This window comes from Ochotona curzoniae, unplaced genomic scaffold (genome assembly GCF_017591425.1).
Source record: "Ochotona curzoniae isolate NIBS_2020 unplaced genomic scaffold, NIBS_Ocur_1.0 contig_883, whole genome shotgun sequence".
Taxonomy (NCBI): domain Eukaryota; kingdom Metazoa; phylum Chordata; class Mammalia; order Lagomorpha; family Ochotonidae; genus Ochotona; species Ochotona curzoniae.
In genome coordinates, this window is record NW_024466599.1 from 20,001,155 (window position 1) to 20,025,478 (window position 24,324).

At 41.3% G+C, this 24,324-nt stretch overlaps 1 protein-coding gene across 7 annotated transcripts in view; it reads left to right on the forward strand.

The window, feature by feature from the left end:
* Nucleotides 1-24,324, forward strand: part of PPP1CB (protein phosphatase 1 catalytic subunit beta) — a 40,341-nt gene that overhangs the window by 643 nt on the left and 15,374 nt on the right. For all 7 annotated transcript variants that reach the window (XM_040993007.1, XM_040993009.1, XM_040993010.1 and 4 more), the window contains 3 exons: nucleotides 18,920-19,051; nucleotides 20,482-20,712; nucleotides 23,774-23,878. In XM_040993007.1, coding sequence (XP_040848941.1) covers nucleotides 18,920-19,051; nucleotides 20,482-20,712; nucleotides 23,774-23,878 — 468 coding nt within the window. The remainder of the gene's footprint in view (nucleotides 1-18,919; nucleotides 19,052-20,481; nucleotides 20,713-23,773; nucleotides 23,879-24,324) is intronic.

The window sequence follows — 24,324 nt, forward strand, 5'->3', positions numbered from 1 at the left end:
CATTGTGTGTGCTCTGGAGAGAGCGCGTCTCCTCTGCTCTCTTTGTGTTTTGCCCTTGGCTGCCTCCGACTGCTGTTTCGGGAGTGCATTTTATTAAAATCAAAAATAATAACGAAAAAGAAAGCCCTTTCGGTAGGACCGTTTCGTCAGCTCTGCACTTCCACACGGGGGCCCCCAGAACAAGACTATCCTAAGCCTCTGAGGACAAAATGAGCGGGCTGACGACTGAGGATCTGGCATGCAGAAAGGGAATAAGAACGCAGGATCTCGGGCCGGGGTTGCAGATGCCCGGGAGAAAAAAAAATGGGGGTGGGGAGAATAATCAGATGGCGCTTGCTCACGGGGTTGGCATTTGGGGTGAAGATTTTAGTAGGCGAGGACCCAGTTTAATTTTTGCACAAACTTCGGACAAGTCTGTTGTAACGTCTTTCGTGTGTGTAAGAGCTGTTAGCAAGGCCTCGCGGCCGTGAAAGGCTCCAACCCCCGTCTTTATTTTGAGTGGTTTTTTGCTGGTGGTGGAGACCAGGAGTTGAATGGGTAGATTCGTGTACAGGGTATCAGAGCAGCTCTGACGCTGTCCATTTAATGCTAAATCCGCGTTATTACCAGTTGTCCCGTGTATTGGGCCTTTTGAAATAGTTTGGGGTTCTCGTCGCAGACCGTTCTTGAGTGTTGCATATTCTCTGCTACTGTTGCTTTCAAGTGACTTGGAGATCAGTGTTTACTACCACGGTACAGTGTACTGGCTGTGGATGATTGGGGCGGGGGAGGAACCTGCCTGCCTGCTAACGCAGGCGTTGGCCTCCGAAACAGCAGCTGTGGGTGTACCTGTTGGGGCTCCGCTGCAGATGTGTAACCCACCCCCCTCCCCGCACCCCCAGCAAGTGGTAGCTTAGGCACTGTTGCTACCCAGTCGTTTCTGGAAGGTCCCCTGGTGCCTGCAGTCCGGGTTCAGGCCATGAGGTTTTATGATCTAACAGACCTGTGAGCGCCTTGGCTGGGCCAGAGAAAATTCGCTTTGAAAAAAGAGTATTTTGTAATTTTGAATTTGTTCTGCCAGGAAAATATGGTAGCTATGATATTTTTCTGTTAACTCTTGGGGGAAGTTTAGGCCTAGCCGTTTTTATATATTTTAAGATTGTAAATTTATGCTTTGTAAGAATGTGATGTTTGTGTTGCAACTTTGTACTTTTTCGCCCCACATGTTGATAGGTGTACTACAGAGCATTGTGGGTGTGTCTCATGTTTGGGCTGCAGTCTCCTAAGGCAGATGCAGCTTTCTGATAATTACTTATACCCAAGACACCTACTTGTAGATTAAGTTATGGGAAAGGAAGGCGCTGGGGAACGCAGTCTGGTGGTTTTTCTTTTTCTTTTTTTTTTTGTAAAGTGTAATTAAGTTTTAGTTGAAGTTTTTGCATGTCTTTTTTCTCCTTTTTTGGTAAGCATTCTAGTCCAGTTCTGTTTTCTTTTAATCGGATAGGTGTTTATTGAGGTCTCTGCCAGGCACCAGGAATGCAGTGATAAAAACAGTGGAGGGGCTCTGAGTCGCCTCTGCTCTCACACTGTCAGCGGGGTTTCCTTACTGCTGAGTCCTGGGGAGGTATATCTAGTTCAGCAGTGCCTTCCCTGGATTCTTAAATATTCCTGGTTCATCCCCCTTGCTCGTAAGTTTAGTCTTGTTTAAAAAAAAAAAAAAAGTCTGCCTTAGAGTTTCAATCCTGTTGATTAAATGTAACTCATATTTAAGTGATGTTATTTTATAAAACTGCCTAACAGAATTAGCTATGATTTGTCTTTTTGAGGTTTTTTTTGTTTTGGTGTTAAAGTGCAAGTCAGAATTTGCTAGCAAAAGGATACACAATTATAGTCAGGAGGAATGAATTTCAGATGACGTACTGTACAGCAAAGTAATCATTTGCCAACAGTGACATGCTGTATTCTCAGAAAATGTGGAGTAGATATTATGTGCTGTTATTTGAAAAAGTGGTAACTGTGAAATATTGCATTTATTTGATGTGACCATTTCTTCAACATATGTTACATGCTATGAAGCATGTAGTGCTAATTGTCAGGAAAATATTTGGCCAGAATTTGTCTGCTCTGGGGAGGGGAGATTGAGCAGGACCTGCCTGATCTTGTTTTGAAATGCTGATCGAGGCTCCACGTGTACTCCTGATTGCCAGTCAGCTTTTGGTAGCTATGCTGTATGAGCTGTTTTTGTGTTTGTTTTTTTTTTGTAAGATTTATTTATTTATTGGAAAGTCAGATATACAGAGAGGAGGAGAGACAGAGAGGAAGATCTTCCATCCGATGATTCACACCCCAAGTGAGCGCAATGGCCGATGCTATGAAGATCCGAAACCAGGATCCAGGAACTTCTTTCGCGTCTCCCACGTGAGTACAGGGTCCCAAGGCTTTGGGCCATCCTTGACTGCTTTCCCAGGCCACAAGCAGGGAGCTGGATGGGAAGTGGAGCTGCCGGGATTAGAACCGGCGCCCATATGGGATCCTGGCGCATTCAGGGTGAGGACTTTAACCACTAGGCCACGCCGCCGGACCCTGTTTTTGTGTTTCATTCTCAGTTGGGCATTATCATCAGTGTTTTATTTGTATTTTTGGGAGAGCTTTTAGGACATTTTAATTTGTGCTATATGATTTGGGTTTACACATATTTCTTTAGTATATTTGCTTGTGGTAAGTTTGATGAAAAACTAGGTTTCTGTCACTTCATCCCCTGCTGCCAAACCAGTGCTGTTGGCGATTGTTACTCTAACTGAAGCTAGCTTGCATGAGCGTCCTGAAAAGCCCTTGAGTAAACACTTTTTGCTTGAATCAGTGGTTCTTAATAGTTAGCATGGGAGTGGGAGTGAGGCACAGTCACCGGAGGAACTTTGTTCCAACTATAAATGCTGAGTGTATTTTGGAAGACATGGACTGAGTTGAATCTGGTGTTTCGGGGGAAGGAATATTTAAAGCTGCTGCAATGCTCAGGGTAGTTTCCCATCATGGGCTTGATCCAGATATTGAGTAACTCGGCTGTACCTGTTGACAGTGCATGGCTATTGTGTGTCTCATATTTGCTAATTCATATGAACTGTGTTTGCTTTGTTCTGATTGCAAAAGTAAGATATTCTTACTGTGAAAACTTGTGATAAAAATGGAAAAGAATTCCCTAATAACAGTTAAAGTGGCCTTTTTTGAACGTTTGTCTCAGAGTTGTAGAATATTAGCCTGGTAAACTCCCATAGCAGAGTATGTTTGTGTTTGTTTTGGGATCACTAGTATCTTTATGAAAAGTTTTGGAATGTGTTTTTGTTTTGTAAGTCCATTTAATTTTGACCTGTGGGATGATTGAGTTAGTGACTGACATGATAAACTTAAGGGTTTTCTCTTTTTTTGTGGGCTGTGTACTCCTCAAAATTTAGTTAGATTGACAGACCAAGGAAACAGGAAGGATTCCTCTTATGAGTCCTTTGAAGGTTAAAAATGAAGGAATGGACTTAGAAAAGGGGCTGGATGAATAAGGCCAGTAAAGCCAGCACCTCCCTTGAAATGACAGCTTTATTGCTGTGTGATTCACATAGCATCCAGTTTACCTGTTGAAAGTGTACTTGTGATTCAGTGTTTGTTTAGTGTAACAACAGAATTCCCCCATCAACTTTGTCCCTCTTTCTCCTAATCATACATCAAAACACCCTCGTCACAGTGACAGGCATGCCCTTTTTCTTTTCCCTGCAGCCCTAGGCAGCCAGTACTCCACTTGAAGTCTGTAGGTTTGTCCCTGATGGACTTTACACATAAATTAGGTTATGCAGTATTTTATCTTTAGGGCTGTTCTTTGTTTTGAGGTTTTACCTGTTGTAACATCTGTCTGTACTACGTTTCACTTATGGCTATGTGATATCCCATGATATGTATTTAAAATATTTTTGAGCCATCCATCCATTGATAGACATTTGAATAATTTTTTTAAGGATTTGTTTATTTTACCTCAAAGAGCTATAGAGAAGGAGGGAGATAGCATCCATCTACTGGTTCACTCCTCAAAGTGCTAAAACTGCCAGAACTGGGTTGTTTTGAAACCAGGAGCCAACAACTACTTCCAGGTCTCCCACAGGGGCACAGGGGCCCAAGCACTTGAGCCATTCTCCACTGCCTTGTCGTGCCACCAGCAGGGAGGGAGCTGGTTCAGAAGTGGAGCAGCCAGGGCTTGAACTGGCACCCATATGGGATGCTGGCGTTGCAGGCTGAAGATTAACTTGCTGTGCCGCTGTGCTGAACCCCCATTTTTTCTTTTGAGGTCTTGTGAGTGATTCTGGCCTCAATGTTTGTATGTAAGAATTTGTGAACTTATATTTTTGATTCCAGAGAGAATCAAAAAAGAGTAGCTCTTTTAACCCTTTGAGTACTGATTAAATTGTTTAATTAAAATACAGCCATCTAAAAGTGAGGCAGTTTGAAGAAGTGAGGGTTGTTCCTGGCAGCTCCAGTTTCCACAGAGACTGTGTGGTAACAGATCCAGGGAGCCCACCTTGGAGAGTGGATGGGGCAGGAGGGGCAGACTCTTTGAGGGATCTCCTGAGAGGCTAGGGGAGGCAGAAAGGTGATAGTGCTTTGCTTTTTTTTTTTTTTTTCTTTTTCCTGCTGATGCAAAAACTAGATGGGGGAGATCTCCTTAATGAGGTTCATCAGAGGGAGGGCAACTGCTGTTTGAAGAACTAATCCAGAGATGTGCTTGGGTGTTTGAGTGCACAGCTGGGACTGTGTTGGCATATGTCTAAATCCAAGATAATTCATTGGGATTTATGAATTTAGGTCTAAGTGTAGGGTGTTTTAAGATTAGTGAGGAAGATAATAAATTGCCTGCATGTTTTTTCTCTCATTTTATTCTCCATGTTTATCATTTAACAGATTGTGCAACCCAGTGGCATGTGTTCCCAAACATTTCCTTTTTGTTGTTGTTGTTGTTTGGTTTATTTTTGTTTGGAAGGTAGATTTACAAAGAAAGATCTTTGATCTGCTACTTCACTCTCAAAATGGCCTCAAAGCCAGAACTGAGCCAGTCTGAAGGTAGGAGCTGCTTCTGGGTCTCCCATGTGAGTTCAGGAGCCAAGGCTTTGGGACATCCTCCACTGCTTTCCCAGGCCATAAGCAGGGAGTTGGATTGGAAGTTGAACAACTGGACATGAGCTGATACCCATGTAGTCCTGGTGTTTGCTGGTGGGAGGTTAGCCTGCTGAGCCATTGCACTGGTCCCCCAAACACTTCTAAAAAAATATGGTTATATATGAATGTCAGGGTAGTTAGAGATATTGACTGAAATTCTGTTTTGTGTTTCTGAAACAAGATTGCACTGAAAGTCTTGGAGTGTAGGAATGCAAAGGAAATGGTGTATAAATCTCAGTAAATTAATGGTGGTGTATTGGTGGGTAGGGACTCCCAAGGGAGCCTGCTAAATTTATTTTGGTTTGCTACAAATGGATGCCCTCAGGCAGTGAGCATTGCTGTGTTATCCTGTGCATTTGCTTCCTGAAGAACTATGCGCTAGGAGGGAGAAGCTCAGGATCACACCTCTTTGTTCTGTAGCCCCTCCCACCTTAGCTTCTAAGATGCTTCTAATACGGTATCAGGTTACCTCTGAAATTTTATTAGTGGGTAAAGTGTACTTTTTCCACATCTGGTTCTCTAGCATATACCCTGTAAGAGAGACTTTCTGTTTGATTAGATGAGCGTATTTTAGTGAAGACAGAACCTTTATTTTAATAGGGTTTAAAACAAACTTCATCCTGGAGTTAAGAATAAATATCCAGTAGCCAGTCTTTCCTGGCTTAATAAAAGGCTCAGTCCTTGATCTAGGAGGACCCCTTCCACTTGCTCCTGCCCTCTGGATGCCTGCAGTGACCCTGGAGCAGTGTGGGAACTGGAAGCTCAGTCCAGCTTGTCTATGTGGGTGGCAGGAAGCTGGAGTTGGGCACTAAGGATGGGATGTGGGCATGCTAACCACCCGCCAAACGCCCACCTCTTCTTACTGGGTTTTTGAGAAAGGCATGTCCTTGTGAGTACCTGACACAGTGTCCACTGCTTCCTGTTTATTGCATATGGCTGTCATGATCTATGTATGTTTGAAAATTTCTTTTCTGTTCTTACTATCCAGACTGTATCATTTGACATATAATGTTGTACTAAGAAGTGTTTGAAGGCAGAGTAAAGTGACAAAAAAATGACTTTTTGTATTCTTCCTTTTGACTAGGGGTTAGGACAGTGTGTTTCAAGCTTTGAGTCTTGAAACCTTGACTTGTGGTTTTTTTTACATTCTTTAAAATAATTGAGGACGAGAACTTATATTTATGGGCTGCTTATCAGTATTGTTAGAACTTGAAAGAAAATTTAAGAATTTCAAATCTTAAAATTATTTGAAAGGCAGAGTTAAAGATTAATAACAAAATCTTCCATCTGCTGGTTTACTCCCCACCTGGCTGCAGTGGGTGGGACTAGGCCAGGCTGAAACCAGGAGCTTGGAGCTCCAATCTGGGTCTCTGACATGGGTGCAGGGGTCTAGGTGCTTACGCCATCTTCTGCTTTCCCAGGCACATTAGAGGGAGCTGGATTGGAAGTGGAGCAGCTCCAACTCAGACTGGAGCTTGCACTTGAAGTTTTTAATTCATTTAAGGCAGCGTTACTTATTCATTTTAGCATAAGGCTTTCATGAAAATGCTTACTGTAACTAAGAAACGAGTGGGAAGAGTGTACCATTGTTTTGCATTTGGGTTAATCTAATGTCTTTTTATAGGAGGCAACTGGATTCTCATCTCTGGCTCAGTCTTGATGCATTTTGGTTGAGGAACATGACGACAGTCTATTCATATAGACAGGTAGTTGGGAAAGGAAGGTGTACTTTCACAGTCTTGTAGACCATTGTGAATATTTGAGTATTACATCAAAAACTGATGAGTGGGATTATAGATACAAAGTGCACTCTCAGATGGTCTCAGTGGATTTTGATGTTCCCTTAAAATCCATTGCTATGTCTTGTACTTTAAATCGATCTTACTCATGACTTTGGAACATGCATTAGTCACTTGGAAAATACTTGTTCAGCTGAGTTGTGTGGTGTTCTTACTACACAGTATCTGGGCCTGCCCGCTATCACGTTTGTTAGTATTATATCATGATTTCAGAAGAGTCCTTGAGTATTGAGGAGCTCTCAGATTTGTGATTCTGGAAACAGAGTTTCCCGGATTTTAATTTTCTCCTGGAAGTTTTGTCATTGGCAACAAATAATGTTAGTTGTTTTCTTTGAAAGGACAGGCTCACTCTGTTCCCTTTCAAGGTGTCTGTTGATAAAGTGGAAATTGTCTATAAATTGTGTTTTCATGTCAAGTAAAAAGAAAGGTTTTAGTGGTTAAGTCGCTAGATAAGTCTAGGTAAATACCTTTCTTTAAGCATTGCAGTTAGGGGGCCCGGAGCGGTGGCGCAAGTGGTTAAGGTCCTCGCCTTGCACACCCGGGATCCCATATGGGCGCCGTTTCTAATCCCGGCAGCCCCGCTTCCCTTCCAGCTCCCTGCCTGTGGCCCGGGAAAGCAGTTGAGGACGGCCCAAGGCTTTGGGACCCTGCACCCGCGTGGGAGACCCGGAAGAGGCTCCTGGCTTCGGATCGGCATAGCATCGGCCGTTGCGCTCACTTGGGGAGTGAATCATCGGACGGAAGATCTTCCTCTCTGTCTCTCCTCTCTGTATATCCGCCTTTCCAATAAAAACATAATAAAAATAAATCTAAAAAAAAAGCATTGCAGTTAGGTGTGCAGCAAAATTACTTCATGGGTACTTTGCAAGTATTAAAAGATGTGTTATTCAATTTAATGAAATGGATTGTGTGTGATAGCTGCAAGTGTGCATCAGAGCACAACCTAGTGGCATTTAGGCCAGTTGGGTGTCACTGAATACTTTTTTTTTTAAAAACGATTTATTTTTATTAGAAACATTTGGAGAGAGAAAAGGAGAAAGAGCGAGAGAGAGAAAGAGAGAGAGAGAGAGAGAGAGGTCTTCCATCTGGTAGTTCATACCTCAAACAGAAGCAACATCCAGAATTGAGGTGAAGCCTGGAGGCTGGAGCCTTGATGTCTGGTTTCTTGGTCTCCCACAAGGATGGTAGGGTTTCAAGGCCTTGGGCATCCTCCCCTGTTGTCCCAGGCCATAAGCAGAGTTGGGTTGTTAAGTGATGCAGCCAGGACATGAACTGGTGCTTTTATGGGATGCTTGTGTCACAGAACAGATGTCTAGCTTGCTGTGCCACTGCACTGGCCCCAGTTCACTGTTAAAAGGCACCAACAGTTCTGCCCACCTGTGCTTTGTGGCATCAGTGAGATGTAAACACAGTCAACAGTGAGGTCGTACTTAAGGGCCATTGGTTTAGCACACTGTGCTCTTCCTAAAATGTATCTGTCACTTTTCCTTACTCTTGTTTGTTACTAGTGTACCTGGGAAGATTTTCTGCTATAGTGAGTCCTGGAGCCCTTTGAGAATTCACAGAAAAATACCTACATAGATAGAAGTGTTACACTTTGAAGTATGATGCAGAATGCTGTGGGCGCTGAAACTACATGCATTGTCCCTATTTGGCAGACTTAAAATGAATCTGAAATCTGACAGCTACTAATCATTTTATTTACATCCAGAAGCATTCATTTTAGCTAATTTAAAAACTTTGCTTTTTCATTTTTGTTCTCTTTGGAAGAATTTGCGTTAAATGTGGAGAAAAAAGGGCCAGGAAATAGTTCAGTAAATCTAAAGTTAACATTGCGTTAGTATATAACTTGAGTGACTCTTGGGGTGGAGAATGTAGGGAAAAGAGAGAGAATATCTGTGGCTGGGCTGGCACCGGGGGTCCCAGCATCCCACGGTGGGTCTGCTCCATTTCTGATGCCAGTGCTCCTGGGAAAGCAGCAGGAGAGGGCAGGAGAGCTTGGGCCTTGTCGGCCCCTTGGGAGAGCTGGACTTTGTGCACTGAAAGTGAACCAGCAGATGGTTTGTCTCTTAACTCTGCCCTTCAAGTAAAAAAATCAGTAATTAATAAGGTGATTAAGATGTCGTAACAGACACGCATAATTGCTAGGGCAAGTTCTTTCTCTTGTTATCTTTTCTCATTTAGAGAAAACTGTTAGAAGCAAAATCTGTTGGAAAAAATAGGTGACGAGTGAAAGAAAAAGTGTTAGATGTGTTCAGCACATGCATGGACACGCACCATTAGTAATTTAAAGGACAGACCTGCATTGGAAAATATTTTACAATTATAAAGTTTGAAATCAGTGCAGTTTTTTCTAATCATGAGAAGAATGAGATTCTTTTGGGAAGATCACCTCCTTCCTAATTGAGGTTCAGAGTTATTGTTCTCTATCAGATTTAATGACAGGTGATCATCTGATGCTGTTCTGTAATGAGATTTTATAATTTCATCTTGGAAAGTGTGTTTTAACACACCTAGATACTGCCAGATACTAAGATTAATCCACAGATGTGATTTTAGTTTGTCATATTAAAATGCTTATAAAATCCTCCTGAGGTTTACCTTAAGTGTGTCATTGCATCAGAGTGATCACTCTGAGTGGAAGCTTTGTAAGTCCTTCAGTTACAGTTAAAAGGATTTGGCATAGAAAGTTTCTTTTGTACTTTAGTTGATATCTAAAGAGTGCTACAGTTTGAGCTTGAAAATTTGTAGGATTTGTGTGGGAATAAGCTCATGAATGGAAGATCTCTGTCTCCTTTCTCCTTCACTCTGCCTTTGAAATAAATAAGTATTAACCAAAAACAAACAAAAAAATTATTACTGTTAGGGTCCAGTGCTGCAGCCTAGTGGCTAAAGTCCTTGCCTTGTACACCCTGGGATCTCATATGGACACTGGTTCGTGTCCTAGCTGCTCTACTTCTGTGCAGCTCCCTGCCTGTGAACTGAGAGAGCAGTTGAGGATGACCCAAAGCCTTAGGACCCTGTACTCACGTGGGAAGGTGGGAGGAAGCTCCTGGCTTCAGATTGGCTCAGCTCCAGCTGTTGCAGCCACTTGGGGAGTGAACCTGCAGATGGAAGATCTTTCTGTATCTCCTCGTCTCTGTGTATCTGCCTTTCCTCAAGAGAGAGAGAGAGAGTATTTAAAACACACACAGCATCACAGACTTACTTTTAAATATCTTATGCTGTTGGTTTTTTTTTTTACAAGCTTTGTAAGATTTTTTTCTGCTCTTATATATTTACTATGTTTACTGTCATCAGTCATAAAATGTCTTAATGAATTTCCCGTTAGGTTGAATTCTGAGACTCTTTGAAAATATTCTTGCTTGTAGTTGTTCTTCAGAGACTATTCCTAGATCCTGGATTTTCAGTAATTTCAGATTTAGGATTGGCTCCTTGAAGAAACATCTTACAAGAATTGATATCTGCCAACCTACCAGAAATCAAGAAAAGTTACTCAAAATTTATTTTTTATTTGTTGATGTTGCTCCCAGCATCAGTGAGCCTTGTAGGCTTTTTTTTTCCATTTTTTTTTATTTTATTTTGATGATCTTTACATAGTTAATTATGGTAAAAAGGTTCAAGGGCTACAGGAAAGTGGGTGAGACTATTATTTTTCCCATATTGTTTCCTTCATGTTTACAGTGGTGTATTAAGGGAGAAGGTCCATCCAATTTCCCATCCTCCCCAGGTCCCGGATGTAGGGCATGCTCTGAGGTTCTTGCTCAGGTGGTTTGATATTTCAACAGTTATGAATCTCCCAATCTTGCCACTCCAAGCACTATGAGGTCTTTGAAGAATCCACTGGTTGACATAGTCCATCGTAGAGTCTCTGCCCCATATTTTGCCGCTAAGATATAGCTGAGATGGTTGGTTGACCTGTTCTGTCTCCTCTCTTTTCTTGGTTAGGGTTCTGAGTCCAGCATTTTGATTGGGGAGATCTCCAAAGGAAACTGTCTCAAGTGTTCTCAAACCAGATTCTTGTATGTGCTAGCAAGTACAGGGCCCGGCACAGTCCATTGCCCCGAACAGCTGGTGGTTGCAATTGCTGGGTTGGTTCTGTTTTCACTCCCAACTTCCACTGTGGAATCAGTGGGTGTTGCAGTCCAGCCTGGTTCTGCCCAGCACATACTCAGCCCTCGCATAAACCAGTGGGAGCTGCAGCCTAGTTGGAGCGACCCGCAATAACCCCCACCAGGCCCGCCCCCTACCCTGGTTAGCCAGCATGTGTAGCAGTAGTCCAGTCTGTCCCACACCCCATTCCACCCCAACTGCTGTCCTAGTTTTATGCCCTCCCGTGGAAGTGGTAACCCAAGACGGAGGAGCCCACTATTTCCCTCCCAGATTATGCACTCTCCAGGTAGTTCTGTGGTTTGACTTAACAGAACTAGCCCCCAGTGCCAGCTTCTTGCTGCTGACGCTGTGGCTAAGCCCAAACAACCCTCACCCACTCTAATTTTGTTTGCACCAGTAGGAATAATCAGCCCAGCCCGGCTTTTCCCTGATCTGGTCTGCATGGAGCCTCATAGGCTTTTAAAAAGTTTATTGTCAAAGAATTTATTGATTTATTTACTGAGTTATATCTTTTTACTGGAAAGGCAGGTCAGATTGATGGAGAGAAGGAGAAACAGAAAGGAAGATCTTCATCTACTGATTCACTCCCCAACAGCCCAAATGGCCAAATGGAGCTGGGTTATTCCTGAGGCAGGAGTTAGAAGCTTCCTCCAAGTCTCCCACACAGATGCAGGATCCTAAGGACTTAGATCAACCTCCACTGCTTCCCCAGGTCGTAAGCAGGGAGCAGGATGGGAAGAGGAGCAGCCGGGATGTGAATCAGCACCTATATGGAATCCTGGTGCTTGCAAGGTGAAGGTTTAGGCGTTGATCCATTGTACCAGGCTCCATAAAGTGCATTTTTATAGCTTTTCCAATCAAGACACAACACCTACCATTACAAATGAAATGACTTTTCTTGATAATAAAATGAGCTAGTTGGATACTTGCTTTGGTTGCAGAATCTGTTTTTGTGAAGGAATTCTATGATGAGATGTACTGTTCTAATTTTCTTCAAAACTATGTTATTTTTATTTTTCTGTGAATTGGGAATATTAGGCTAACCATGCAGTTTGAAAATAACAACATAAATATTGTTATTTTAGGACAGTTAGGATGTCATTACATAATAAATGTAATGCCGAGCTAATTAATTAATTGAAAATAATCCTTTATCATGTCTTCAAAGCATACTTGTTTTGGTGTGATGACTATGCACTAACAATAAAAGTAATGTTAAAAACTACAGTATAGCAATAGTCTGCCATTCAGAATGCTGCGACGTAACTGCAGTGTGCTAGGCAGCAGTGTGAGGCCGTGAGAGTGCCAGAGACAGGGTTTCTCTCTTCGCAGCCCTGCTGCTGTAGCGTGAGTCTGCCCGCTGCACGATGCGAGAACAGTGTGCTTGTGTTTCAGCGCTGTAGATGCTAGCATTTGAATTTCATAGTTTCAGTGTGTCACAAGGTATTCTTATTTTGTATATCTTTCCCATAGTCTTTTAAAGAAATATTAAAACCATCATGGGGAAACAAGCCATGCAAACACTGGCCTTGAACCTTTGACCTCTAGGCCTTACTTTGCTGAACTCTGCTGTAGTTTTTCTTTCTACTGTAAGTATAATTGTGCAGAATGATAGTCTTGGGACTTCTACTAAAATTCTGCGAGACATATAAAATAATGGGCTTAAGGCCTGTGGTGTCTTGTATAATCTTTGCATTTCTAGTGTGTACCCAATAACCACATCTTATGTATCCTTTTTCTTAATTGAAAAGCAACAAACACAAAACATTTTTATTTGAAGCAGAGTTTGAGTCACCCCTAGTCACCTTGGCTTTTGAACTGGAATATTTCCTAGTTTGCAGCATAAGGGGGTGAAAGCCAAACAAAAAAGTGGCAAGCAAACTGGACTAAAGGAAGTTGGGCTGGCTACCTAAAGCAGTCAAGACTGACCTCCCGGAAAGGAGGCAGCTCCATAGACTGTGTCCAGGTAGTCCGCAGCCAGCCCTTCGGCTGACTCACTGCAAAGGCGCAGTGAGACTAAGAAAACAAAAGCTCTACGTGACACGGCAGCATCCCCCTCGCTCCAGAGGCACAGGTTGCCTTTCACATCCTGCCGAGGTGTGGGTACTGGGCACTTAGACCCTGGGTTTTCTCTTGAGACTCCATCAAGACCATTGCCTAAGGATGAGGCCAATGCTGAAATAGACTAGCCTTCAAGAGCTTGTGAGCAAGTCACTGCTACTCTGCTGCCCAGAGCTAACACCTCTTTTCGAGGAAGAGGCCATCTAGATCTTTGACAGCTTTTCATACATAATCTAGTATTTCATTTAGCACAATGTTACAGAATATATTCTCAGAGCATTGATGTTTCAAATACTAGAGTTGTCACATGGGAACTTTAAAAGATTAATATGCTGGGGCTGGCACAGTGGTGTAGCAAGCTAATCTTCAGCCTGTGATACCAACATCTCATATGGATGGCAGGTTGAGTCCCAGCTGCTCCACTTTTGATCCAGCTCCTTACCAATATCCAGGGAAGGCAGTGGAGGATGGCTCAGGGTCTTGGGTCTCCACACCTATGTGGAAGACCTGGAAGAAGCTCCTGGCTCCTGGCTCCTGGCTTCAGACCAGCCCGGGTCTGGCCATTGTGGCCATATGGGGAGTGAACCAACAGTTGGAGGATCTTTCTGTCTCTCCCTCTCTATAATTCTTTCAAGTAAAATAAATCTTTTAAAATATAGATCAAATGTTAAAAATAGAGTGGAACAGATGACGATTTTTTTCAGAGACCTAGAAATTCTACATCTAAAGAAATAGGATAACTAAGATTAAGAATTTGGTAATTGGGTTTATCAGCTAACTAGAAACGATAAAGCTGTAACAAAAGAATTCAGTAGAGATTATCCAGTTCTCAAAGAGAAGGATAAAAACCAGAAGCTGCCAGAGGAACGAGGTTGTTACTGACAATGAACAATAGGAATAAAAAGCTTGATTTGTCCCCACAGAAGCCAAAACCTGTGATGCTCTGAAAAAAAGTGGGAAAACTGGGCCCAGAGTGATGCTTTGCAGCTAAATCCTCAGTGCCAGGAACTCATATGGACACTGGATCGTGTCCCAGCTGCTCCGCTTCCCATCCAGCTTCCTGCCTGTGGACTGGGAAAGCGGTGAGCAAGGTTTAAGGCATTGGGGTCCTGCACCCATTTAGGAGACTTGGAGGAAGCTCCTAGCTCCCGATTTCAAGATCAGCTCAGCTCCAGCCTCTGCAACCACTTGGGGAGTAAACCGGCAGATAGATGATCTTTCTCTGTGTATCTCCTTCTCTCTGTAACTCTGCCTTTCCAATAAGAATTTTTTTAAATCTTTAATTAAAAAAAGTAGGAACAGTGTGTGTGCTTGTATGCACATCTTGCAGTTCTAAACTCAATGAGCATGTCCTTCATAAATAAAAATGGACTAAAGCTTAGAATATTTATTGCAGATAGATGAGCACTAGAAAATACCAAAGGAAGTTATTCATGGTGAAACAAATGATGCCAGATTAAAAGCAAAGAACTGCAGAAAGAAACATGGTTATTACCAGTAAATATCCATTCTGACTGCTTAAAATAGAGGTGGTTGTTTGAAATAGCTGTTTAAGTTGCTGCTCAGCCAACACTTTACATATTGGAATGCAAGATTCAACAGAGTAAAAGTGAAGAAAATTATCTGTAAATGAGGAAAGATATTGGCTACATTTTACACTCCTTTGTGATGAGTCCTTAACAGTCTAGCAACAGAAGCTAATTTTCCTCCATGTGTTGAGATGCACAAAAGTGTATCTGTCATACTTAGTGATGAAATATTGGGGCCTTATCAGGCACAAAACATGGAGAACCAATAGTGCCATAGCTATTCTGCTTCAGCCTGGAGTTCCTCACCAATTCAGTGAGAATGAAAGAAAAAAGATGAAAACACTGGGAAAGAACTAAAAGTCTTTTCATACATGACAAAATTGTGTATTTGGGAAATGCAGAAGAATTACAAAATAGTTGAGTAAAAGCATATATAAACCAGTTACATGTGTGCCTCTGTGTATTCTTCCCCTTGTTTTCATGTCATTTGGAAGAGAACTTCTATTTGCCGATCCCCCACGTGGATGGTCTCATCCTAAGTCCCAAGGAGTCACAGCTAAAACCAGGCACTCTGGCCTGGTTTGCAAGCATCACAAGTGGTAACCTAACTGCTGTACTAAATGCCTTCCTCAAATCATCTCTAAATATTCACATCACACAAGTAGAAATGAAGTGGGAATGCACATATTTACGATAGCAACTTCCAAAGTCAGTTTGAAAAATGTGTACTATACCCACGTTGAAACATACTGCTGAAGGAAATGACAAAAGGAGAGATCACCATAGGTTGAAGGCTTAAAATTGTTAAAATGTTAGTTCTTCCTACAAGGTGGGAAGCATTTTGGTGTGGGTGTTTTATACAACACAGGAGTGTTAGGGTTATAGTGCTGAGTTCTATTTCTCATTTCGGCTTCTGCATCCAGAATGTGGCACCTGATGACTGAATACCTGAGTCCCTGCCACCTATGTAGGAAACCCAAATTGAGTTTCTGGTTTCTGGCCTGGCCCTTCCCCAACTGATATAGCCATTAGAGGAAGTAAACCAGCTGATAGAAGAAGACCTCTCTGTCTTTGCTCTTTGCCTTGCCTTGCAAATGCAGTCAAAATTTGATAAAGATTATTTTATATTTAAACTCATTAAAGAACTGTTCATCACAAGACAGCATCAAGATATGGAGATAAAGACAATCCCATGTTAAAGAATAGACAGAAGGCTTAAAATGAACTTGTCTGGGGCCGGGCGCAACGGCGCACTGGTTAAGGTCCTCACCTTGCATGCCCGGGATCCCATATGGGCGCCAGTTCTAATCCCGGCAGCCCCGCTTCCCTTCCAGCTCCCTGTCTGTGGTCCGGGAAAGCGGTCGAGGACGGCCCAAGGCTTTGGGACTCTGCACCCGCGTGGGAGACCCGGAAGAGGCTCCTGGCTTCAGATCGGCATAGCATCGGCCGTTGCGCTCAAATCATCGGACGGAAGATCTTCCTCTCTGTCTCTCCTCTCTGTATATCCGTCTTTCCAATAAAAAAAGAAAAAATGAACTTGTCTGGAAAAGGATAGCCAGGTGGTTCACTAAGCAGATGGGAGGACCGCTGTACAGCCTGGGAGGCAACAGTTGCGGCACAGCTAGTTTGATTTCTATCACTCAAATGGGAGACCAGCTTCTGTTTGGCCTCACTGGGTATTAATGGGCACCTGGGGGAGTGAGCCAAGGGACAGGTTACTGTCCTCAAGTAAATGTAAAAACAAACCGGAAAACAAATATAAAAGTTCATGGAGGGCCCGGCGCTGTGGTGCAAGTGGTTAAGGTCCTCGCCTTGCACGCCCGGGATCCCATATGTGCACCGGTTCTATCCCGGCAGCCCCGCTTCCCTTCCAGCTCCCTGCCTGTGGCCTGGGAAAACAGTCGAGGACAGCCCAAAGCTTTGGGAACCTGCACCTGCATGGGAGACCCGGAAGAGGCTCCTGGCTTCAGATCGGCATAGTATCGGCCCGTTGCGCCCACTTGGGGAGTGAATCATCGGACGGAAGATCTTCCTCTCTGTCTCTCCTCTCTGTATATCCGCCTTTCCAATTAAAAAATAATAAAAATAAATCTTTAAAAAAAAAAAGTTCATGGAAAATGAACCTATAATTTAGTTACTTGACAAAGGCTAGGCCTTTGAAAAAAAATCTTTTAAATTAATTCTTATGATGTGATTGGTTGTGAAATGTATTTTATGTGCCATCAATAAGGTAAAAGACCATTTCCAGTTATCATTTGTAAGATTCTGTTGATTACAAAATATTTCATGACTTCAGAGATATTGGTTAATGTATGTTAGAATCGGAAATGGAAGAGATTTTTCTATGATATGATTTTTAGTTTCTCTGAATTCCCATTCCTGATAGGCTAAAGCATTATTATGGCAATATAAAAATATTAGAATTACTTAGAAAAGCAAAAGTAAACACATAATTTACGGAGAATTAGATAGGAGGTAAACGACTCAGCATTATAATTTGGATACTTTAAATTGACGCAAAAAATTAACCTACATTTGTCTTCAGTTTCATAATGGTTGGATCAAGTTATCTTAATTTTACTGACCCAGAGTTTTAGAACTATTGAATCGCAACATATATTGTGAAGCTTTTTATGAGCGCTAAAAATTGTTTTTGTCCATTGCTATTATTTCTTTCTGTTTTTGTCTGTTTGGTTCTATTTTGCTTTATTTTGTTTTTCTTTTTACTTCATTGCTATTATTTCTACCAAGTAACAAATATTAGGCTGCCAAATATTTGCTGAATGAGTTAATAAATTTTCTAAGTAAAAAGTTTTCATTGTGTATTTGTCATCTGGAAGAGGCCAGAGATATTTAATCCTATAAGTACATACTTTTTCTCCCTGTAAAGCTTCCTGCATTTAAAACCAATATCAAGGGACAGGCACCAGATGGAGCAGTTGAACTGCATCGTCCCATATCCAGGTCCCTAGGTTTGAAACGGCCCCACTCCCAGTTCAGCTTCCTGCTGATGTGTATGTGGGAGGCAGCAGATGATGTCTGTGTTCCTGCCACCTAAAACATGAGACCTGGATTGAGTTCCCAGCTTCTGACATTGTCGTGACTGCAGTTAGATTTGCAGGCACATTGGAGAGTGAATTAACCTTTGGGAAGTCTCTCTCCCTGATGCTCTGTGCTTCTAAAAAACAAAAACCCTAATGCCAAGGGGTGGGTGTTTTGCACATTGGTTAAGAGACCACTTGCAATGTTCTTGTGATACATTCGGGTGCCTGAATTCCTCTGCTTCTGATAAGCTTTGTGCTAATGCACATTCTGGAATACACAGATGGTGGCTCAAGTCTTGGGGTCCTTTTGCTCACATGTGAGACTCTGATTTTGCTCAGGGCTTCAGCCTATCCCAATCCTGACTTGGAGATGTTGGGAAAGTGATCCAGTAAATGGAAGAGCTGTCTCTCTTCCTTTAAAATGAAAGTTTCAATATTTATTTGTTTGTTTGAAAGGCACCGATTGGCTGTGCACAAAGTGGAGAGAAGGGAGATCTTCTTTGCTACTTCTCTCCCTTAAATGACCACAGTAAATGGGGCTTGGTCCTGGACTTGACCAGCCAGGAACCCAGATCTCCATCTGAGTCTCCCATTTGGATGTCAAGGGCCCCAGCACGTGGGCCATCCTCCACTGCCTTCCAGGATATGTTAGCAGGGAGCTAGATGGGAAATAGAGCTGCTAGGACATGATTTGATTCTCTGATATGGGGTAGCAGTGTTGACAGGTGGCTGTGTAGTTCACTGCCTTTCCCCCACTCCCTCATATGTTAATTTTTTAAGTGACTTAATACTAAGATTGAAAATTGTTCCCTCAGTCTCAGCTGGTGTTCAAGATACTTACTGGAGCATTCAAGATGATACCCTCTCTGGTAGTAGAAAAAAGAACTCTGCACCAGAAGTGGGTGGATGATTAGTGTTTGAGAGCTACATTGTACCCATAATAGTTTCGTTGATCACTGTGTTGAAATTTAATGATTGTCTTATTAACTGACATAGTTAGTAACAGATATTTGAATGTTGTGTCTGTTTCCTCTGTTAAGTCCTTGGTGCTTTTATATTTATTAATATACTGTTGAAATATATAGCTTTTATGTGTGGGGACCTAGTTACCTACATCTTTTGTTTTTCTTTTAGCCCTCTTTAAAGGATTATCCTTTTGTAGTTGAATTGTGTGGAACTGACCAGTGTGTTCATTGTTTGTCAGTACGAGGGTGTCGACCAGGAAAGATTGTGCAGATGACTGAAGCAGAAGTGCGGGGCCTGTGTATCAAGTCTCGGGAGATCTTCCTCAGCCAGCCTATTCTTCTAGAATTGGAGGCACCACTGAAAATTTGTGGTATGTAAATGAGTCATGCTTTTCTCTTCTGTGCATATGTTGATTTAGAGGGAAACTTTTTTTTTAATATGGAAAAGTTTAAATTTCATTAAATAAAATTATAAACGTTACTTTCATAAGAATGACATTTTTAAACAAATGTTTGCATATATAACTGCTAAAGATTGCTGTTTGTAATATATAAAGTTTTTAGAACAAGTAAGAAAGTGCAATAGAGCATAACAGAAAAACAGGAAGAAGAAGCTCTTAGAAGAAATTCATATGATTGATAAATGTAAGGTTCTTAGCTTCACTGGTAATAAGTAAAATTCAGTTTAGAGTAAGTCTTCAATTTAGTCATTACAAAAAAAAGATCAAAGATTAGTATTTAGTGTCATCAAGGATGGGGAGAAACAGACGTTCTAGTACGATGATGAGAAGCCATAGATATAAATTGGTATAGCAGTATGTGTGTTCGCCTTTGTTGTCATTGTTGAATTTGTTTTGAATTTAATTTTACAAATTGTATTTGGTTTTTTAAGTCTTAAGGTGTTGGCCAGAAGCAAAAATTTAAGTATGGTCAGAAAAATTGTTACGTGGAAAGTAACATTTTTCTGTAGTTTATATGATGATGATATAAATAATGTACCATGCTGGCTTTTGATGTGATTATTCAGGTATTTTTTAGTTATTAGGATTTATACATACTTTTAAGATTACCAGCATTCTTTGCATCATTCTTACTGAACTACATTCACACTGCGCACTCTGTAGATGCTTACTTTCCATTTTTTTTGTACCGTGGTTTATTAAATAATTCATTTGGTACATCTTTGTTCAGTGCCTTACAAATAAGAGGTGTTAGCTAAGGCATATATTTTCTGGATAAGTTGATTTGTTTTTAGAGTGTCACCTTGGCAATATTTAGAATTTTGTAGAAGTGATCTTTATGAATTCAAGTGATGTAAATGTAAGTGGATGCTTCTCTATGGCCTGTTTCTGTTATAAATACCCATATGGCTCTTGGCAGGAAAAAGGTTCCTTGTCCTTGCTGCAGTGTATCTGTTCATGACCCTCGTGGTTGTGTGCTGACCCAGAGCCATGGGTGAGTGCCACTGCCCCACGACTTGGTGCGGTTTTCTGAAGGCTCAACTATGAAAGGATTCAGTTCCTCACTTCCTAAGTGGACAGAGAGCCAGTTAGAAAGGAGTGCTGGCCAGATGCCACCTTCAGTTCATTTCTGTGTGACTTTCTCTAGAAGATGGTTGGCTTCATTAGTGAGCCCAGAAGAAGGCGAGAGAGTGCCAACAAGACAGAAGTTGCAATCACCCAGGCAAGGAGACTGAAAAAGGACATGTTCATTGGCAGTTCCTCACAGCCGTAACCACTGTTAACAGAAGCTGCTTATAGTAGTAGCCAATTTTTCTAAAACTTACTTTTTCTGTTTTTAGGAGATATTCATGGACAGTATACAGATTTACTGAGATTATTTGAATATGGAGGTTTCCCACCAGAAGCCAACTATCTTTTCTTGGGAGATTATGTGGACAGAGGAAAACAGTCTTTGGAAACCATTTGTTTGCTATTGGCTTACAAAATCAAATATCCAGAGAACTTCTTTCTCTTAAGAGGAAACCATGAGTGTGCTAGCATCAATCGCATTTATGGATTCTATGATGAATGTAAGTGAAAATAAAACTTAATTAATGTTCCCTAATTGATTACAGAATTCCTGTAATTCAGTGTGTGTGTGTGTGTGTGTGTGTTTAGTATGATCAATGAGGTATGGATCCAGGAAGAGAAACCTGCAACTGGAAAATGTTACGAATTAGATTGGTTCCTTGGGCTCTTGGTCATGTTTCCGACTGACTACAGCTTCCCAGGCTGGAGAGGCCCTCTTGTTTCTGTTTAGTTTTTCTAGTAAGATATCAAGTGAAAAAGAAGTTGCTATAAATAGTGGCTTCTAGTTTTTCAACATCCACTAAAGTTGTAATCCTTTACATTCTTGTGATCTGTTGGAAGCCCTTAATAATCATGTGTCATGCAGACTATTGAAAAGTTCTGTGAAATAGCTTATAAGCCAGAGTGTATTATTAGAACTTAAATCTGTGTGTGCAAATGCAGAAAGACTAAGACCTGCAGTATTATGGTTTTCCATATTTTGTCAGAAGGAAAATACAGATTTACTGTTGTATAATAGTGTTTCTGAGTGCTTTTACTAAATTTATATTTAGTCATTCAATTTTGTTAGATTAAGTATGGAAGCAAGTTTGTTAATTGAAGTTTAGAATCAGTTACACTGTTACATTACAATTTTAACTATTAATTACTTTTTACCCTTGTGTTTTCCATTAAAATTTATTTTTGCAACTTTTCTATCTTTAAATAACTTGGAGTCAGTTTCATATGTGTATCTCTTTACTTCATACAATGATTTAACAGGTTTTGAGGAAGGCAGATTTAAAGAGGATCATTCACTGATTCATGCCCCAAATGGCTGCAATAAACCAGAGCTGCAGTCAAGAGTCAGAAGCTTCTTCCAGTTTCCCAAGCACTTGGGCAGTCCTCTGCCAATTTCTTATGCTGTAAGCAGAGAGCTGGATCAGAAGTGGAGCAGTAGGGACCTGAACCAGCACCCATAGGGAGTGCCTGCACAATGCAGTCAGCTTTAACCCGTTAACACTGCAGAGGCACTACCTACATTTGATTTTATGTTGTGTTTTTATTTCTGAAATGTAATAAAAGGCAGATTAAATTGCTTAAACTAGATCAGTAGAGAATGAGTGAGCTGGGAAACACTTGTCCTCGGTAACCACAGGGGACTGGTTCTAGAACCTCCAGAAGACATGCCAGAATGTATAGCTGCTCAAGACCTTTGTGTATGGCATAATGTTTTCACATGGACTGCACATCATCTCTGGATTACTTATAATTACCTAATACAGTGTAAATGTTCTGTTACCAGTTGTTACACTGTATTGTTTAGGGAATGATGACAGTAACAGGCATGGGTTGTTTTTGTCTCTGTTTTGGAACTCTCAGGCATGGATACAAATGGCTAACTGGACCTGAGACCAAAAAGGGAGTCAGCACTGTGCTGTAGCAAGTAAAGCTCTTGCTGTGAGTGCTGGCATCCCTTTTGGGCATTGATTGGTGGCCTGGCTATTCTACTTTCAATCTAGTTTCCTGTTACTGTCCTGAGAAAAGTAATGAAAGATGGTACAACTGCCTGGGCTCCTGCCACCCATGTGGAAGACCCAAAGAAGCTTCTGGTTTCTGGCTATGACCTGGCCCAGCTCTGTCTGTTGTGACCACATAGGGAGTGAACCAACAGCTGGAAGATCTGTCTTTGCCTCTCCCCGTCTGTGTGACTCTTTGAGATAAATACATCTTAAAAAGAAAAAACTAAGAGTATGAATATCCTTGATTATAGAAATAACATCAAGGTGTTGTTGTGTAGTGAGTAGGACCTTTGGTAGCAATTGAAGAGTCCCCAATGCCCCTGTTCAAGTCCCAGCTGCTCCACTTCCCAATCCAGCGACCTGCTGATGCAACCGGGAAAACAGCAGCAGCTGGCCCTTGTGTTTGGGTATATGCAGCCATGTAAGAGACAGAAAAGAGGCTCCTGGCTCCTGGCTTTGGTGTAGTCCAACTCTGATCATTTCAGCCATTTAGAAAATCAACAACATCAAATAAAATAACATATGGGAGAGGAGTCTGTAAATAATGCCTCAAGTTAAGAGTCAGGCTGTAGCGTAAAAGCACAATTTTTATACCCTTGTATCTGTTCCTGGCTTAGTAGTTGCAACTTGGCAAATTTAGTAATAATTCTATAGCAATATTACAGTTGAAGTTGTTGGTTGCCTTTGTTACAGTTTTTTATGCTAGGCTACAGAAAAAGTATATCCTTTGTGCCTTTGGGGTTTTGTTTGTTTGTTTGTTTAAGATGTATTAATTTTATTGTAAAGGCAGATCAGATTTAGAGAAGGAGTGACAAAGAGAAACATCTTTCATCCGATGGTTTTTACTCACTAGATGGCCACAAAGACCAAAGCTGAGCCAGTCAAGCTGGGAGCTAGATCACCCATGTGGGTGCAGGGACACAAGGCTTTGGGCCGTCCTCTGCTGCTTTCCCAGGCCACAAGCAGGGAGCTGCATGGGAAATAAAGCAGCTGGGACATGAATGACACCCATATGGGATCCCAGCACTTGACAGGGAAGGTTAGCCATTGAGCCTTTGAGCCATTGGGCCCCAGCCTTTGAGTCTTTACATTTGTTCTAGTGCCAAATTATTATTTGCTCAAAAATGAAAAACATTTAGGCACTTTGAAATTTTCTTTCTTGGTAGTAAGCTGTAGTTACTCAAAGCATTATAAGTGAAAAAGTCTTCAAAGGCATTGCTTTTGCTTCTGTTTAATTGCTTTGCTGGGAATTAAACCTCACGTACATGTTGAGAGAATAAAGTGAGTTGATAGCTTGTTTTACTATCAGTATTGTACTGATCTTAAAAGACAAAATTGTTCAGTGTGTTTGTCTCATAAAATACCTAGTACAGAATTTGAAATTACTTGGAACTTTACTGAAGGCACTGAATGTTCATATTTATTGCCTTTTTAAAAGTAGATAAATACCACTCATTTTTTAAAAAGCATGTTCAGTAAGCATAAAGAAGCTTAAAATCATTATTTTGAAGAACTAATAAATAATTTTAGCTTTTCTAAAGTGTGCATGTTCTTCTTATAGGCAAACGGAGGTTTAATATTAAATTGTGGAAGACCTTTACTGATTGTTTCAACTGTCTGCCTATAGCTGCCATTGTGGATGAGAAGATCTTCTGTTGTCATGGAGGTAGACATTTCACTTATGAATTTGTCTTATTTGCTGTTCAGAAAAGAACTATAATAAGGTGGTATGGGGAAACAGCAGTGCTTGTATGAAAACTCAAGTGATTAAAATTTTTACTATTGGTAAAAATACTAAAATGAGAAAACATTAGCTTTCTGCATATAAGAAAACCTTTCATCTGAATCCCAGTGTAATTGATGTGGATCCTAACGTGTATCAGGAGTTGTAAGCTTCATGTACTATGTCTCGTGCATTCCTAAAAGCAGGTTAAATTGCCCTGTATGATTTGTGGGAAAAAAAGAAAGAAAAATCAGAAAAAGACTTGGGACAAATGTTGATGGAGGCACAGGTTTTAGGGAAAGGTAGACTTGGAGAGGTGAAAAGCACAGTCATTGTTGTCAAGTTTTAGGAATGTGCAAGGACTGACCTGTCTAGAGTGGCACATACCT